The sequence below is a fragment of the Ostrinia furnacalis genome, unplaced genomic scaffold, assembly GCF_004193835.3.
Source record: "Ostrinia furnacalis isolate ACB-3 unplaced genomic scaffold, ASM419383v2 OfSCF0710, whole genome shotgun sequence".
Taxonomy (NCBI): domain Eukaryota; kingdom Metazoa; phylum Arthropoda; class Insecta; order Lepidoptera; family Crambidae; genus Ostrinia; species Ostrinia furnacalis.
Window position 1 is genome coordinate 2207410 of NW_021130949.1, and position 19267 is coordinate 2226676.

A 19267-nucleotide genomic window follows, 5' to 3' on the forward strand; every position below is an offset into this window, starting at 1 on the left:
ATCTATAAATTCAATTCAACAAATCACTGGTTGACTGATGAATGACGGACGGACGGACTACGGACGGAGCTCGCTCGCTCGCATCGACTCGTCGTCGCCGTCGTTTCTTTCGGTCTGTACTAATTTGCACAATGTTTGCACATTCATTTTTGTAAAATTCATTGATTGATTGCCATTGGCGGATTTACCATAAATTAACAACATTTTATGGCAGGCGGGAGTATTCTTTGGGCTGTATTGCTGTACATAGAAACACAGGTTGACGTGATTTGAAGAGATCTAGTTGTGTGGCTACAGAAGAAAATGGAAGTAAGTCTTTTTGCAGTTTTGTGTAGTTAAGTAAAAATATCATTATCATTCATATCATTTCTATCCCTGCCATTTCAGATCGAAATTTTAAGCGTCGCCGGTTCTAAGCCGCTTGGAAAAATACAACTGAAAGAAGATGCAACGGTAAAAGACGTAAAAGATAAAATTCATAGAAGTATAAAGAAGTTTCTTTACCCTGACCGTCAAGCTATCAAATTAGAAGCAAAGGGAAAAGCTTTGAATGATGAGGATTCACTGAAATCCTTAAATGTGCAAAATGGTGCCAAGTTGTACTTAAAAGATCTGGGTCCTCAGATTGCTTGGAAGAATGTGTTTTTAGCTGAATATGCTGGACCTCTCCTTGTCTATTTATGGGTTTATCAACGTCCATGGCTCGTTTATGGTGCTCAAAATTCTTCCCCTGGAGCTGTTGCCAAGTAAGGCAATGTCAAATTTAATATTTTGTCAATTGTAAGACTCATGCTATCTAAGTAAAGTGTTAACCTAAATATGTACAATTTTTCAGTGTTGCTGCATTATGCTGGACTGGACATTATGCTAAGAGGCTCTTAGAAACTTTATTTGTGCACCGCTTTTCTCATGGCACAATGCCACTCAGCAACTTGTTCAAGAACTGTGGATATTACTGGATGTTTACCTTATATGTGGCATACCACGTCAACCATCCTCTATACACACCTCCAAGTGATACCTGGTTCTATGTTGGTTTGACTGGTTTTGTAGTAAGTACATTTTTGGCACACCTTTACATAATGATACCAAAAGTGAAATAAAACGGTACAACAGTTAAATAAATTAACAAAGTCTTGATTAACAAGATTACGTTATCAGTACCTATACTATGTATTTATCTTTACTTTTAAATGTAATGAATGTTTGAGGCATGTTTTAAAATTAATTTATCCTTTGAAATTATCAATTATTGTAAGCTTTATTATTTTCCTTTCAGCTGTGCGAATTGGGAAATTTGAGCATTCACATTTTGTTGAAAAACCTCAGGCCACCGGGCACCAAAGTGCGACGAATCCCTGTTCCTGATGGAAATCCTCTAACTCAACTTTTCAACTTTGTCTCTTGTCCCAACTATACCTACGAGTTTGGATCATGGCTCTTCTTCACAATTATGACCAAATGTGCTCCAGGTAAATATTTTATTTACTCACTGTAAAAGTTTTCCTATCCTGTACTTGATATTTCATGCGGAAGAAAGTAAGCTAAGTTTGTTTATGATTTTAACTTCTCACCGTACAATAAGTGAAATAATCGCTCAGTAAGATGATCATTTTTACTCGTTTTATGTCCCTCGCGTGATTGATAGTCTCAATTTATTTAAAATGTCATTGAGAGAGGAAAAAAAAAATGTATCAATGAATTTAAATGATACTCCTATAAAGTTTATAGGTGTATCATTTAAATTCATTGATACATAATATAGACATGGTTGCCTAGTCTCAAAGAAGACATACTACTAACTAACGTATATTTATAGTATAAATGTTACGGCTAAAGATAGGTGTGAACATAAACTTAAGATTAGCCGGCTAAACTTGAGTTTATTTTCGACGAGGTGTTAATGTTAGTTTCTTCTATCTTTAGCCGGCTAAACTTAAGTGTAACAGTAGGCCCTTGGCTAAAAATGTAGAAGGAAATGGAAAAGGAAATAATGTAATAATGTATATTATTTTGACACGAAAACTTTATTAAAAAATAATCACTTTCATTACACTTCCTTTTATATACCTATCNAAACATATGAATTGGTAAGTAGATTGTGATTCCAATTTATTATACTTGATGTATGTCTTCTTTGAGACTAGGCAACCATCATGTCTAATACTTGACTATACATCTATTTTTAGAAATCTTTAAAAACATTAAAACTTATGGAACTGAACTTCACCCAATGTTGTAGGAAGATTAAAATCTCATGTATATTTAACGCCATGAACTTTGACATTTGTTAATCGGCATTTACATAGGAAATATAAATTTCCAATTCATTTGAATTGTATGTAATTGTCTGCGCGCATTTTCGTAGTTTCATGAATGTCTTTGAATTGCAGTCTGTTTCAGTAAACCGCAGTTCTTACATGTAAAAAAGGAACAGGTTTTAGATAGTGTTATATTTAATTTAATGAGTCATATGAATTTGTATGATATTGATTGATATACTATAGACCCATTCTTAAAGCTAGTTACCTGTTATGAGCTCTTATAATCAAAGTCAAAATTACCTTGATACTTGATACCATTTTTTAGAACCTTATTGATTTATTCTTAATTGCTATAATATTATCTGCTCGAACTTTGAACGGTCGTTACCGTGAGTAGACGAAACGTACTAGATATTTTATTACACCCATTTGTGGAGGCCAATAGTCGTTTATGACACTTAAATAAATCTCTTGAGATCGCTAAGGCTGTGGTCTCCTATAATATGTATAAATGCCGTAGGCCGCGAACAGCGTCATGCCGTATAGTCCAGTAGAATTAGATTTTAAATCGGAAATAATTCCTACAAAAGATTTTATTGCTTTAATGGCTTCATTATTTGCCCATTAAGACTCTCCTAGGTTTTCGACTTCGACGGAGTTGTGCTTAAGTGGTGGGGGCCCCCGAAAGGGGCGCTTTTTAGGTTTTCCGGATATACCGCGTAAATGACTTACCCTATCGAAAAGTGGTCTTCTTGACGGTTGAAGGGCATTTAATCCTGCATTAAATAAGACCAAATTCATATGTTTTGGACAAACCGTTCTCGTGCAATTGTTCGGCAAAGTAGAAAATATGTGTATAATTAATGACCCTCTCCACGTCCAATAGCTCGTCACCCGTAGGCTCCCAAGCTTTGTAAAGGGTCGCCTTAACCAGCGTATCCCTGTCAAGGCTCACGAGTTGGATTCGCTTATCCTTGTTCGTCCCAGCCGTTCCTTATCTGCGGTTGCTGCACCTCTTCCTGGCACTCTCCTGAACGACTCTGTGTTACCTAATGTGGCTGCCCCTCTTCCTTGTACCCTCCTGTACGATTGCATTACTTAGCCATATGCCTGGTCCAAGGTTCGACGCCACAAAATCAACTTCGTACGCGTGAAAATAGTTTAAATACTATTTTCCGTGCTTGCAACATTTTTCTTTACTGCTTCGCCTCTATTTGTCGTAAAGTGATTGTATATATTCTATAGCCTTCCTCAATTTATGAGCTATAATACAACACAAAAACAATTATTTCAATCAAACTAGTAATTCTTGAGATTAGCGCGTTCAAACAAACAAATTAAAAACTCTTCAGCGTTTTAATATGAACTAGTTGTTGTTGATTTTTGGCGTCGAACCTTAGACCAGGCGTACGGCTAGGCAACGTAGTCGTGCAGGAGGATACAAGGAAGAGGGGCAGCCACAGTAGGTAACACAGAGTCGTTCAGGTAAGTGCCAGGAAGAGGTGCAGCAACCGCAGTTATGGAACGGCTGGAACGAACAAGGATAGGCGCATCCAGCTCGTAAGCCTTGATAGGGTTACACTGGTTGAGGCGCTCCTTTTCAAGACTTGGAAACCTGCGAGTAACAAGCCATTGGACGTGGAGAGGGTCATTAATTATACACATATTTTCTACTTTGCCGAACATTTGCACGAGAACGGTTTGTTCAAACATATGAATTTGGTCTTATTTAATGCAGGATTAAATGCCCTTTAACCGTCAGGAAGACCACTTTTCGATAGGGTAAGTCCTTTACGCGGTATAACCGGAAAACCGAAAAAGCGCCCCTTTCGGGGGCCCCCACCACTTAAGCACAGCTCCGTCGAAGTCGAAAACCTAGGGGAGTATTTATGGGCAACTAATGAAGCATTAATGCACTAAAATCTTTAGTAGGAATTATTTCCGATTTAATTCATTTTTGTGTTTAATTCTACTGGCCTAGTAGGCCACTTCACAATGATAAATTAAGCCTAGGCGCAGACCACCGTCTTTTAGTTAGTCGATAGTTGGGCCCGATTCTAATTTGTATGAAGAATCAGCCGATATCAAATCCGTGTAATGTGCGCCAATATCGGCCAACTAAGAGTCGGTGGTCTGCGCTTAAGCTAATGTACCTACTGTTGTGGTCTCTTTCAGAAGTTGACGTCGGCGTATGGCGTCGATAGGAACGTTTGTTGCTGACGTCGTACGCCGCGTATAGCTTTAATAGGGAGACCATAGCCTAAGCCTTGTAATTACTTTTAACTGTGTTATTTGCGTTTTATTTATTTATTTAAGCGACCTAGGTACTTATAATCCTGTACTTATGGTGCATTATTATTCTACACCTGCCCATAAACTTGACTGAGTGACTTCAATAATATTTATCTTATGATTTTTCATTCCAGCTGGTTTGTTTGCGGCGGCCGGCTTCTATCAAATGGCTGTTTGGGCACTCGGCAAACATCGCAACTACAAGAAGGAATTCCCGGAGTACCCTAAAGGACGCAAAGCCATCTTGCCATTCATCCTTTAAGTCAATATTTTTTATTTGTCCCTTCAAAACATTAGTAGTTAGTTGTAGGGGACCGCTTCTTAGTTTATCTAAATCTAATCTTATAATAGCCCCTTTAGCTGTTTAATATCTCATTGATTGTCCCGTAAAGCAAAAAGCCGTGGTCATGGTATTGCTCTCTAAAAATATTCTATTATTATCTTCTTTTTATATTTGATAGCAAGGATTTACTTTTTGGAATCTGCCATGTCGTAAAATGTGATAATCCACANCAACCACTCTATATCTCTACTGTTATTTATAATCCACACTGATGGATGATCCGGTAAACCAGACCACGGCATCTTTGTGTGTGTATATCACCGTTATTTAAAATTGCCAGGTAACTTTTATCTAGAGAATAAACTCGTACTGACATATTTTTTCTACATAAAAGTTATAATATATTTAGAATAGCAATTACCACTCTAGCTAGAGTAATAATGGTCAGGTTATGGGTTGGCTGTAGTACAGGTGATGGCTTTATTTATTATGGAATGCATGAAAGTATATTCTCATACAATGAATGAATTGAGTAAGTTTTAATTTTTTTTATTTAAAAAGGGCATTTAAACTTCATAGAACGTCGTTATTTAGTTCTAAGATAATTTTTATGTTACTTTATTTCGGGCAAATATTGTGAAGCAATTCATAGGCAATCAACCAGTGCATTTAAATTTAATAAATACTTTCTTAATCTAAATATTATCGTTATTATTGTACCCACAAAGTTTGTTCAGGCAAAGGCAGGTTTGTTTAGAGAAGGAAAAAATATTCTAGTTCAACCAATTAACTGTTTGGCCATGAGAAGGAAACTAGTCTTAATATTAATAGTAATAGAACAAGCGTAATTAATATTTTTAGTTGCATTAAAAATTCGTCATGATGGAAAATTGTGGTAATTTATTATCATAATAACTTAAAAAAACATCGCTATTCTGTAGGCATGGCAGGTTCGGAGTCGGAAAACCTCGGGATCTCTTCAACGCATCTAATCTTACCGAGAAGACGGTCGTTTTCCTCTTTGAGAGCGACTATTATTTCTTCTCTTTCCTAAAAATGAAACACAATTTATGGTTACAAAGATAATTTCCCTTGAGGTATAGCCGTACATTATTGCGTAGCTTTTTTGGTCTTTGCCGAATTCAAAATTCATTTCTTTCGAAAAAACTTAAAAAAAATTCAAGTTGCAATGCAAAGGATACTGACCTCAATTCTCTGCTTGAATCTTTCATCCAGCTTCTCCCGGTCTTCAGTGAAGTATTTCAACTTCGCTCGAGCGGTGGCAGGCGGAATATATCGAGCCGAGAGTCCAAGGATCGATTCCATTTGGAAGCACCGCGTTCGCGTTGACTTCAGCTCCGTACGTAGGTTGTTGATTTCAGACAACAGTGTGCAGTTTTCCTAAAGCGTAAAGAAATAATTTCGTGTTATAAAAACTAACACAAAATATTTTGTGACGAACATGCTATGAAAAAAAATTTGCTGCTCGTACATTGTCTATTGTTTTGTTTCTTAATTTATCACTGTCATGATGTCTTAATTGTGTGAGACAAAACAACAGTCATTCTTTCCGAGGTTTTTAGGAAGGCTCATTTGTTAATTTCCATTATGTTTTTGGAATGATATCCCTAGAATATCAGAATTAATGTCCCATCACCCCAGAAAAAATCTTTGGACATTAACAAAGGAATAACTAACGTCCATGATCTTGCCGATGTCGCTCTTAGAGCCTCCAAGGGACTTAGCCAGTTGTTGCTTGAGGGCTGCCACCTGCTTCTCCAAGTGGTCGCGCTGGCGGTTGAACTCCCGTATCGCTTCATCCTCCGCGATGCGGCTGCGCACGAAGTCTATATCTTCCACGTATTTGTGGAAGAGAGCCTGGGGAATGAAAAAACAAATGAATTCCTTATGTATAAAATAGGCGAAGTTTCACCATTTGTTAAGCCATTATCATTAAGTTCCTAATAATCTATTAAGAACTTAGGATGATTGTCTAATACTTTATCGGGAAACGGTGTTACTGGCCCTTGGATCCAAAGGTCTCGGATAGAGATATTGGGCTCAAAAGTCAACTGTAATCATCCATTTTTTTTAACTACTTACTTTAACATTGAGTTTGAGTTTAGTTGGGTCTTGGAAATTCGCTGTCATGTTATGTAAATCAATTTTTATCTTTTTCAATGTGTTCTTCAATGTCATATTTCGATCGGCTTCGCTCAGGTAATCCTTCTTGGCCGATGCTAACTTTTCGTTCAGCTGATTGATTTTAAGTTCTGCCACGAAATAAACAATAATAGCATTAGTTACGTCAGAGTCATAATGTTTATGTTTTTACTCAAGTTATAACTTGTTGTCTAGCATCGTAAAATCTGCCAACATATCTAAGTATGCAGATATGAGTAGGTAGGTATACAACACAACTACAAATTAGCACTAGCTAGCTAGTTGATATTCATATGCGAGTGTCGGTAAATGAAAACAAATGGATGTGCTACTAATTAGTTCTAAGTTGTGATGAGGTGATGACATCAATGTATGTAAATGTGAGTAGAGAAAAAAATTACAACTGATAAGTTTACCGCGAAATGATCTCTGCTTTAAAAGGGTTTCGAGCGAAACTTCCAGCTCTAGGATACGTAACTTTTTCGCTTTTATATCACGTTCTAACGGCTCTATCTGTTTAAAATAAAACAAAGGTAGGTATGTTTACATCGTATAAAACTGTAAATGGGCACTAAAATTAACTTTATTACAGCTGTAACTTTTTTCAAATGAAAATGGCTGAGTTCTAGTATCGCAATCACTTTACAGTGCAGTGATTATGACAAACCATACCGAGGTCATGTTTTACGTTCAGTAATTTTAGTTCCTCATTCTCCATGTCATCAATCTGAACCTTAAGTTCTCTGATGGTTCTTTCCTTAGGCTCTATCTATTGATAAGATTATAATTTATAATCCACGTCATTATACACCTAAAAGACAATATTATGATTACGGTTTTACCTGATTTTTTAGTTCAGTTATCTTGAAATTCAAGACAAACTTGTATTTTTCCAGTTCCTGCTTTTTTCTTTTCAATTCATAAATTCTCTTCTCCTTATCTTGAATAGTACCATCTCTTTCTGATATTTCTTTTTTTAGGTCGGCTACGTCTCTTTCCAAAGTAGAAATAACTTTTTGAAATTGTTTATGTTCCGCTGGAAACGTCAACAGTTTGATAAATCATTATTTCAGGGTATAATAAAAATGATTTCATTCGGTTTTACCTTTCAACTGTGAGATTTGATGTTTAAACTCGTCTATTTCTTTATTGGCGCTTATAAGTTTCTTCTTCATGAGTCCGGTCTCGCCTTTTAAACGCACATTGGCGTCTTTCTCTTCTTTCAGCTGCACTTCATACGCCGTTCTAATTTCTATAATTTCACGATCGGCGTCTTCTTCTATTGAGGCCTTTATAGTTTCGTGTTCTTTCGTTTCCATATCAGCTTGCTCTTGTAACTGAGATTTAATTCAATTTTTTAATATTGTCCAAAATAAGAACCATAAGGTTACGTATAGAGTGTTTCTCACCTCTAATAGTAACATGTCCTTCTCTTCGAGTCTCGCCTCAAACATTTTGTTCATTTCTCTGAGAGCCTGGCGCTTGCTTTCGGCGAGGTCTTCCAACCGTTGCTCGTAATCTTTCCTCATTCGGGCTGTTTTGTCTTCGAGGCTCTAACAATAAACCATAATAGTTTTAAAGTTTAAATCTTCATGAAGTTTCTATTACTTATTGAACCTTTACTTACTTGATACCGGTCGTACTCGCTGATGAGTCTAATGTTGAAGTCAGCCTCAAGAGCCTGTAACGTCCGCTCGTGGCCTGAGCGCAGCTTGGCTATGTCTTGCTGGATCATACCAATCTCGTGCGTGTGTTCATTCTCCATCGTCTACAACGAAATGATATTGTAAATAGTGGGAAAATATTCCTATTCATTAATCATCAATCAAATGCAGATGACAGTTTTTCTAATGCATAAAGATTTATTTTCTATTCTTGAAACACTTTTGTGTCTTTTATCTTTCATATCATCCAAATTAAAGTCTTTTAGACCTACCTCATTCTTCTCTTTGAGTTCTTCAATGGCAGCGCAGTACCCTTCATGGACTTCTTTCAACTTCTCCGCCTGTGTGGCCTCCGCTTGTCGCAACTGGTACGTGTGCTCCGTCTCCAACTCACTCATCCTTGTGCTAAGCAACTAAAACATTATTGCTGTATTAGTTTTAGCTTTACCACGAAAAAGAAGAATACTTTTATTATACTGACATTGATACTGTTTATTTTCTCTTGCAAATCTTTCTTGCTGATCAAAATCTCTTTCGAATATGCGAAATCCTTGTCTAAAGCAATCGCTCTCCCATCTGCGTTTGTCAGCCTCCACAGACAGATAGAGGAATCTTCTGCTACCGACACTAACGTTTGGTCGTCATACGACAAGGCAATGGAAGTCACTTTCTTATTGTGCATGTGAAATTCATTAAACACAGCCTTATCCAATAGCGGCAGTTGGACGGTAGTCACTCCTCCTTCTCCACCAGTTATGAAGAGCATCATGTCAGAGCGAGATAGCACGATCGTGTCTAGTGCACATCCGATTAAGGGTAGGTTCCTTCGAATGGTGTTTGATCCGATTTCTTTGATTTCGCCGTCCGAGCCGATTCCGTATGTAGTTTTTCCGATGCTAAAACGTCAAAATGAATTGAAATGGTTGTAATTAATGTAGTTAGTGTGAAAATTAGTAAACACTTACCTGTTAACGGCGCATGCGTTGAACTGGTTGGTCTTGAGTATGACCTCCCCGACTCGCTGTCCGGTAGACATACTCCACTCGTATACAGCGCCCTCTGTGCCGCAAGATACCAGGGTCAGATCGTTGGTTGACCACGCCAGGCATGTTACCTGCGCAATCAGTTAGTTAGCCAGGGTAACTTCACATTAGTTATTTTAGTTAAATATCCCGTCTAATGCTATCGCTGCTTCTGCTGAAGTGAAAGTAGTAAAAAATGGGCTTGAAAAACATACTTTATTACAAAAAACCCTAAAAAGCAGTAAATCCAAGAGAAAACTTATGTAAATATACAGTGTGTCCGGGCATGTAGTGATCAAACTTTAAGGGCGTAATCTATGGACAATTTTATCGGTGAAAATACTTTAAATTTGGGGCTTGACCCATTTCTCGCATATTTACAAGGATTTAAGTTTTTAATTTTAAGTTTTCACCTCTTCCTTCAAAAACAAGTGATAGCGTGGGTAGTTTAACATTAATAAGCAAAAATTTTTTTATCATGCGATAGCCAATAAAATTATCTATTAGTAGAAGTAGAAAACAGATACAAGTTTCATACATTTTAAGGGTGTAAGAATGGATTTAACTAGAAATAAACACGATTTTTTTCACATCTTTTTCAGTTATTTCCCAACACAAGAAAAACCAGGTCGTTAAGGTATGTTTTATTTGCATTTTATTATTAGTATTTGAGCTATTCTACAAAATGAATGTAAGTTTATTAGTCTACGTCTATTAGTTTCGACGTAATTGTTAAACAAAGATACCCCTTCCCAGCGGTTTCCATAGCGCACGCGACATGCGAAAATGCACTGCCTGAAAGAATTACACAACCTATTCCGATTACTATGGAAACCGCTGGGAATGGGTATCTCTGTTCAAAAATTACGTCGAAACTAATAGACGTAGACTAATAAATTTACATTCGTTTTGTAGAATGGCTCAAATACTAATAATACAATGCAAATAAAACATACCTTAACGACCTGGTTTTTCTTGTGTTGGGAAATAACTGAAAAAGGTGTGAAAAAAATCATGTTTAATTCTAATTAAATCCATTCTTACTCCCTTAAAATGTATGAAACTTGTGTCTGTTTTCTACTTCTACTAAAAGATAATTTTACTGGCTATCGCATGATATGAAATATTTGCTTATTAATGTTAAGTTACCCACGCTATCACTTGTTTTTGAAGGAAGAGGTGAAAACTTAAAATTAAAAACTTAAATCCTTGTAAATATGCGAGAAATGGGTCAAGCCCCAAATTTAAAGTATTTTCACCGATAAAATTGTCCATAGATTACGCCCTTAAAGTTTGATCACTACATGCCCGGACACACTGTATATTTACATGATATTTAATTGGAATAATTGATGCTCTGTAGGTTCGCGCTTCGATACAAGTACAACGTTAATATTAAGTTATTTACATTCACACTTGATAAACTCAATTGACCTTGCATTGCGGTACTGCAGTGTACATTATTTATCTATCACTCATCCACTCACAAAATGGATGTTATTACGTCATTGAAATGACCGTCTGTCATAACAAACAACAATCAACAAACAAACAATGTTTTATAGGGTATACCTGAAAGTCAAGAATATTTACGTATTTGTTGATACGGCACTGAACTGTTATCCTAGTCTACTTTACCATATAATTATATCCAGCCGCACGTTTTTTTTTATTTACTATTAGAAAATAATAAGTGTTTAATAGCCAAAAAAGTACTTAACTTATTTTTCTTTACATGTTTAGAGAAATGGCTCAGAAAGTTCCGGTAAGTCAACAAAAGAAGAAGTTTTTATAATCGTGTTCGTTACAACAAGGCTGCAGGCACCATACATGATATTGCTAAGGACAATGATAGATGTTGAGTTGAATTTTAATCCTTTGTAATTTCGCCTTAATCTCTATATACCGTTCTTCACTTTGCACTTTCGATTAGTTACTATCAATCTGTTAAAATAATTATTTATAATACTAACCCGGCCGTTATGACCCTTCAAGTTATAAACATTCTGGAAGGACACTGACGAAAACACCTGTATGACTTGACCATTGACTGCGGCGAACAGGTGACCGTTAGTGCTGAATTTGGCCTGCTTGCAGTTTCTTATAGGAAACTCTCGCATGACTTCAAAATCGTCGATCAGTACCACCATAAAACGCAGCTTGTCTGAAAATCCGACGATAGCGAATAAACCTGCAAAGAGAGATTTTTTACCAACCTGTCAATATGCACAAACACAGATTCTGATAATAAATAAATAACTGTCACTTGTTGGACGATATGAATATTTTTTATGGCATCGCGGCTCAAAATAATATCTAACCAGTGGGATGTAAAGAAACGCAGTGTATTTCCTCCTGGTAGAGTCTGATCAACTCTATGTCGTCGGTCATGTAGTTCCATATCCTGATGCTCTTGTCCTGTTCCCCGGAGGTCATGAAGATTGGCTTCCACGCGCACATGGAAAGGGAGTTTATTCGTCCGTAATGCATTGCTGGGCCAAGCTCCGTGAAGGAGATTTCAGGGTTCTAGAATTAAAAAAAATCATTTCCAAGATTTGTTTTCCCATAGATACAGGCTAAGCAGTAGCGTAGCGTGCCTTAGGTGGGCCATATATCAAAATTTGTTGGGAGCTCTATCAAAAAAGGTCATGAGGCCCTTTTAATGTAAAAGTTATAGAACTTCCTTAGGCAGACGCCTACTCAGTCTGTTCGTAAAAGTCTGGCACTGGGGCCCCTGTATTCCGGGGGCTCCGTGTCATTGATACGGCAGATACGTACGGCGGTAGCCTCTGAGGCTAAGCTAATAGAAAGATAGTATAAAAACAACATTTAAGGAAGAATTATCTTTGAACTGTACCTGTAACATATGCACCCCAAATAGCTTCACGTAATACAACTGCTTCCGCAAAGTCGTGATGAGCAGCGTTTCCTGGTTAGGATCTATCGTGATGTGCTGAATGGCATCAAGTGGAGACCAGAGTGGGTTGTCCCGTGTGTGCCTGGACATCGTGAAAACTTATACAAAAAGCAGTTTCAATAATCACTTACTAGATTTACGAAACATACATACTTGTAGGACTTCTTGGATATCCTGAACAGGTTCCTCTTTCTCCAATGGTGTGGCGTTTCTTTCTCAAACATGTGCACATAACCAGGCCCACAAGCAAATGCGAACCCTATAAGCATTTTATATTAATTGATAGTGTAAGATGTTATCAGTATTTTAAATTACTTCCTAAGTATGCATCATACCTTTTGGAAAGTTCACAAAGCAAGTGACAGGGTAACTTTCTTCGAGGAGTTCAACGCCACCAGCAGCACCTGTGTCGCTCGTTTCCTCTTGTTTGCTTGAAGTACTCGCCTTCTCAGCAGTTTCTTCTGCCCTATATTCAATCAATTGCACTTGTTTAGTTCCTCTATTTTCCTACTAATATAGATCTTTTGTGCTTTCTGAGAATTTTATATTTTTTAAATGTAAATTGTAAATGCATTAAAAAATAACTTACGTTGGTTTAGCAGCCTCCGGGCTAAGCATGAAAATTTCAAAACAAAATCAGCCTACGTAAATGTTTACACATTGCTCACAAGGACCACTACTAACTTATCTTCACCCTATTATCTGACCTCAAAAAATCTGACCGATGATATTTTTTTATGTTAACTGACAGCACTTACTCAGCTTCAACTTTCTTCAGGGACATTTCTAGAACCTCGGCAGCTTTAAAGATGCAGTTCTGCCTGAGCTCGCCGTTTTCCACCATCATGATGACGCCGTTGTCTGTCCCGAACATGATGCGATCCGGCGTCAACCACATGGCGGTGGTTATGTTGATCTGTTGCCGGACGTATGGAATGAAACAATTGCCAACGCGTGCTCTAGTGCTAGTGGTGTTATTAATATTTGTAAGAAGTCTACACATACGCAAAGTGCAGTACTGTACTGTACGTACATTTTCAACTAACTTTTCACCACGGAACAAAAATGCTCCGTGCTTTTCACTATTTGCAGAGGGGTCCACTTAGTTTCTTTAATAGGTAGCACTTCAGTGCTAAAGTAGGTAGGTAGGCGAATATTACAAACCAAAGAAACACCATCTAAAATTTAAGTAATTAAAATTATTTTCACACGTACATTTTCAGCCTTACACCACCCCCATTGCCTCCAAACCGTTTCCGAAACATTCATGATGCGGAAAGTGTAAGGCCCTGTAATGACCACCAAAGTAGCATCCGAAGGGTTGCATTGCACCTGCCAATTAAAAACGTATCCAATAATTAGAAAAGCAATAGAACTTTATCTCTATCGTAAAAACTATGTATCGAGACGCGGCAAATGAAGTATACGTGAGGAAGTTGTTAATTTCCTCATTATCAAGTTAATCCTAACCTAATAAAGCGTATAATGCTCATTGTTTCTTGAAATTGTAATGCAGATTGTCCAACGAAATGGAAAATTCCTCTAACTATGAAACCAGACCGTCTTAAACAGAAAAAACTGAAAATCGTGAAAATAATTCTGATGCTTCGTAAAAATCGCGCGATGCCTTCCGGTTTGTATTTGAAAAACTTTTACGACACGATTTTAGTTTAATCCCATTGTAAATAAAAAAAAAACTCTTATGCGTCTGCTCATTGCAATTACATGCACGTATTAGCAGGCCTGTACATCTCCGCGAGTTTACATCGAAAACAAAACACGCACGATGGCCCACCTACAGGATACTATTCGACAAGGCCTCACATACGAGCGAGCATTGACTCACGCACGCGTATTATTGTGTATGATGGAAGAAAATAAAGAAAATGGTGTACTAAATACTGTGCAGTATTTAACTGCCTAAGTAATAATAAAAACACAGAATGTACTTTTAAGTTGCCTCAAGACACTGAGAGGTAAATAAGTAGTTAATATTATTCATGATAATTCATGCTAAATCATGTATTTCCTCCGCTATTTTCCGCAGTTTGGCACCTCACGTCACATCATTTTACCGAAGTTAGCCCTATAGCTTCGGCGCAGTGCCGATCACTGACGTTTGTCAACAAAATGGTGCTTGACTCTTGAGAGAGGCTAAATTACACCATATTGTTTATGACATTGAGCATACATTTTTTTAAATACCTTCGCGAAGTAAAACTTCTGTACGTAGTAGGTACTTATTATTATTCTGTGGTATTAATAGCTTTATGATATCAATGTAGAACATAGGCATTAGACAGGTGCGAGTTTATTTATAACTCCGTCTGTTGATTGGAATAGGAAGCACTCACACTTTCGACTACTCCTTGCCCGCTTGGGTTCTGCGCCTTTGCATGACTCTCCACCTTCCCCTTGTCCCAATTGTAATAATACAAATACCAATCAGGCTCCCCTGTTATTGCGACGAGATACTTTGAATCATACGTAAATTGTACACATGCGAATTCTCTAGCCGTCGAATTTTCGAAGGGGACGGTCAAGATTTTTCGCCTTTTGTATGTTGTCAAGTCGTATATTGTTATTATAGGCTTCTGCCCTTCTTCAGCTATTTCATTGAGTGCCAGCCATCGTCTATAAACCAGAAATATAAAACAAAGACTTTATTGATAGAAATCGCATGATAAAATGGAATCACATGATCCGTACAGTCCGCTTTTTATATTGAACTAGGAAAGAGCAGGAAAGATTTGACAAAGTACGAACCTATTTGGCGCTAAAACTAATGATTTGATAGGCTTGTGTTTGTCCTGAAGCCTTATAAACTTCTGCTTCTTCTGAAGATGATTGTGAATGACAATCACTCCCCCAGCTGGGTATATGATTTCCGATTCCGTCAAATAATGGGCATTGTACCTGGAAAATGAAGGTGAAACTTGCGGTTCATTAAAACGATGATTACTAACATTTGGGCCTTGTTGAGTCTGTAAGAACTAAGAAGGCTTGAAGCAAGGATTCGATTTAGTTATTTTTTAATCCAGTTTAAAAATACCGTTACAGATATGATAGAATACTCACTGAATATCTGTACGCAGTCCGTAGAATATCCTAGCAGAAATATTTGGTGGGGTTGCCGTAGCCATGATCGTGTAGTTTATATAAAAGAAAACCTAAAATGATTATCACTACTTAAATAAAATCATCAATACAAAGAAAACCACTGCAATAAACGCGTTCTTTCAAATGGTCAAAATAATTGGTTGCTATGGCTACTGTCGTGTACCGAAAAGGCATAGTAAATAAGAGTGACCCCGATAGCGACCTCAAAGAGGACGAAATTGATCAATCAAAGCCGCAGTATTCTTCACACTTTACTTGTTCCATTTACCGAATCGTTCTACTTTTACATAAGTCTTGTATTTGGGACAATAAAATGCTTTATTACAGCATGCGTCAGTAGATAGCAGCCAAATTATGGTCCATATACCTACATCATTACTTAAATACTTACTCGTAGCCTAGGCTCTTAGCTTTATATGTTTTGTACTCGTAACATCTTGAAACATCATACATAAATGCATTAGCAAATGTTATGCGTCTAAGTAACTGACTTCGCAAACTGCGCATTCTAAACTTACCTTCCAGCGGTGGTCATTTGTGATCGTATGATTGGTCCTCAATGCCGTCCGTGGCACAGCATCCGCCTTGCAATTTCCGAGATAAGTCGCAGCTTCCTTCGGGTTATGACGGCTAATACAGCTGTGCACTTATGAAATGTATGTATAAACAGGAACTTTTGGATAGATTATGTTCTTTTCCATCTCGTCAGATCAAAATAATGATGATTCACGGTCTCATCAAATAAAGTATTGGGGTCATTTTAAATTTCGTTGTCGTCTTCTAAGAACATCTGGTATAAATATTACTGAAATTATTTTAAATCATTTCTGTAAACTTTCTTCCCTCGACTCTTGTTATATTAGTAAGTTAGTAGTAAAGTCAATACTAACTTCAGGAAAACAATTAGCAATTTTACGTATTACATTTTCAAGCACGTTTTCTTGGAAGGCGCTAAAGAACTCTACAAAGTTTTTTCTTAAAGTAACTTAATTAAATATTAATATAGAGTTTTAGGTTATAGGAAAAATAGTATTGCTTTCTTTTCTTTTATGTTAAGTTTCCATTTCAGTGATGACTTCAAAAATTCGGCTACAAAATCGGTTTGTCTTTCATTTCATCAGAGTTAGGTATTTAGCTATATCTTAGTGAGTGATTGATACTTCCTTTTACAAAACTAGATCACGTAGGTACGTTGTACTCTCAAAGTGATTAACATTGTAGGTCACTCGTAAACGATCAATAAAAACTAGGTGAAACAATATCTCGATCTGTACAGAAAAACTCTACCAGAAAATATTTTTAATTAATTAATTAATTGCGAGTTAATCGTTCTCCGTGGAGGCGTTGTTAGAGCTTATTACGTTGTCCACTATTTCTTTTTACAGCAATCTTTATTTTTTACAAGACTATTTCAGTGATGTCTTAAACATCAGAGCAGGATGTAGAGATACAAACTTTTCGTGAAAAAATGCGTAATCTGCATACAAAAATGCACAATTAGGACGTGCAAAACCTAATTTTGATACGGATGAGTTGGCGTGTTGTTTTCATTTTTGTCGTTTATTTTTAATTTACCTTTGACTTGTTTCCTTTGCTTGGACTATTTAGAAAGAGGAGTAAGAATTCACCTAGTTTAACTAACGAAGCGACATCTGAACACGTCTGCCCTCATTGCAGCAGTTAATTAACATCGATAGCACGTGCCTCATCCCAATAGTTACTCAAAATGAGTTCGGCACACTCAAAATTAAAACACTTGCAAAAATACCTAGTGAAATCTAGATTGCGTGACACACTTCTGCAAATGCTAATTCCTCGGTCTGGTTTTACGGCTCACTTTATTTGTACAGTCTGTCGGTAGCTTTCTCTTTTGTTCTGAACAAAACAATGGACAATATTTTAATTAATCGTCTGATTAGAAGTTTATTGTAATGGGCTGAGAAGTATTTGAAACTGAAAGCACAATTTCACTCATGGGAAAGTTGGTACCTAGTTATGTAGTCCCACCGCACCATGGTGCGGTGCTAAGATTCATGAATCTTCAGTGCTTTTGCTTAAAAATTGTTTCGTAGGTATTTAGTTTTACACCTATTCAAGTTTTGATGTATAGACAATATTTTTTTTCAAGTCCTTTATATAAGAATCAATCCTTGTTAGATCCAATCAATTCAAAGGGCATTGTGGATCAATATAAATGTAGACTTACTCATTGATTGTTTTACAAACAACTAAGTAACTCTTCATTCCCGTTGCTTAATCTAACGGAAAGTATGTTCGTCACGCATGATGCTAGCTATTTTAATAAAACTTTTCAAGTTACCTAGCTATTTAGGAAATATTTAATGACCCTTGAATTAAAGTAGAAACGAAAGTAGGTAAAGTTAATACGTAGATAATATAATTTCAATTTTCGTCAAATCGAACGCGCGAACCTATACTTAGTTAATGTTTTTCCATTAAATTTAGTAGTTAGTGTAAACAAATATTAACTGGGCATAAAGAAGCCCTCCATTGAACAATGAACGGTTGAGCAATCAGATAGCATCCAGTGACCCGGTCAATGAATTGGCGATATTGGCCACAATTGATGGTGCAATGTAATCTACTCGCTCGATGGTTTCCTGGTTACTATAATAAAGTAACTGGCACCAATCACGAAACGAATGAAAAAGTTCATACGGTAGTAGTCTGCTTAAACTTAGCGAATGCGGTTAATGAGCGCGCAATTTTAATATTAATAAAAATTGCCTTTCTTAAATTTTACGCTTTTGTGTTGTGATCATTTTGTTTCGTTTCATTTCATACGTAATAATAACAGTTGTGGAATTAAAACGTTCATTAAATTGCGTGTTAATTTAAATTCTTGCATTGTGGATTATTATGTGCATGTGAACAAAACACTTTTCTGAACCTTTGTTCCAAGCGATACATGTAGGTACCTACAATACGAAAAACAAAAGCGTGCGATGACCACGATGAGTAAGACATTTTGTCTTTATTGTGGAGTATCAGGCACCTAGCCAACTCCTTGGCATTTCATTTCGAAGAAAAACAAAATTGGTGAACGTTATGCTTTCTCCACTTGAATCGGAAAATTTGAAGCTACCTAAGCTCTACTAAAAGGCACATTCTCTATTTTACTAAGTCAGAGGATCGATATACCATCGCGTGCCAGTCCATTTGAGTTGGTATTTTGACCGTCTGTAAAATTATAGCTAAGTATAGCAACCATTGTTGTGTGGGGTTGTGAAAATGAGAACACCCCTATAAATCGTTAATATCTTTCGAGGCTACATTGCTAGAATTGTAGGTAAAAACATGCGCTCGAAGCAGACAGTAGCCTACATATTGTACAGTAGATAGGTAGGTACTACTTGATATTACGAGGTCTTCTTTCTGTATTTTAGTGGGACATCCTACTAAAATTCCTATTATCTACCAACAAAACCTCCTACCATTTTTGACTAGAAACACGTTCGTATCGTAAATACGTACCTAAATCGTACATATTCAAATGCCACACATGCGATTGTTTGCAAGGT

At 36.8% G+C, this 19267-nt stretch overlaps 2 protein-coding genes across 2 annotated transcripts; one reads left to right on the forward strand and one right to left on the reverse strand.

Annotated features, from left to right (window-relative positions):
- Positions 1-17: 17 nt before the first annotated feature.
- Positions 18-5502, forward strand: Sc2 (trans-2,3-enoyl-CoA reductase Sc2). Its single transcript, XM_028300355.1, has 6 exons — positions 18-98; positions 144-309; positions 388-746; positions 836-1052; positions 1280-1472; positions 4691-5502. The coding sequence occupies exons 2-6, from the start codon at positions 304-306 to the stop codon at positions 4816-4818; spliced, it is 903 nt and encodes a 300-aa protein (XP_028156156.1). The 5' UTR covers positions 18-98; positions 144-303; the 3' UTR covers positions 4819-5502.
- tous (testes of unusual size) lies at positions 5397-16556 on the reverse strand. Its single transcript, XM_028300354.1, has 22 exons — positions 15684-16556; positions 15372-15521; positions 14960-15239; positions 13821-13937; positions 13364-13521; positions 12941-13071; positions 12759-12864; positions 12546-12687; positions 12010-12214; positions 11662-11879; positions 9632-9780; positions 9148-9562; positions 8939-9079; positions 8630-8770; positions 8412-8555; positions 8108-8339; positions 7845-8038; positions 7675-7771; positions 6943-7112; positions 6538-6717; positions 6046-6240; positions 5397-5889 (listed from the first exon to the last, which is right to left on the reverse strand). Exons 1-22 carry the CDS (start codon positions 15746-15748, stop codon positions 5770-5772), a joined length of 3750 nt encoding a protein of 1249 aa, XP_028156155.1. The 5' UTR covers positions 15749-16556; the 3' UTR covers positions 5397-5769.
- Between the last annotated feature and the right edge of the window lie 2711 nt (positions 16557-19267).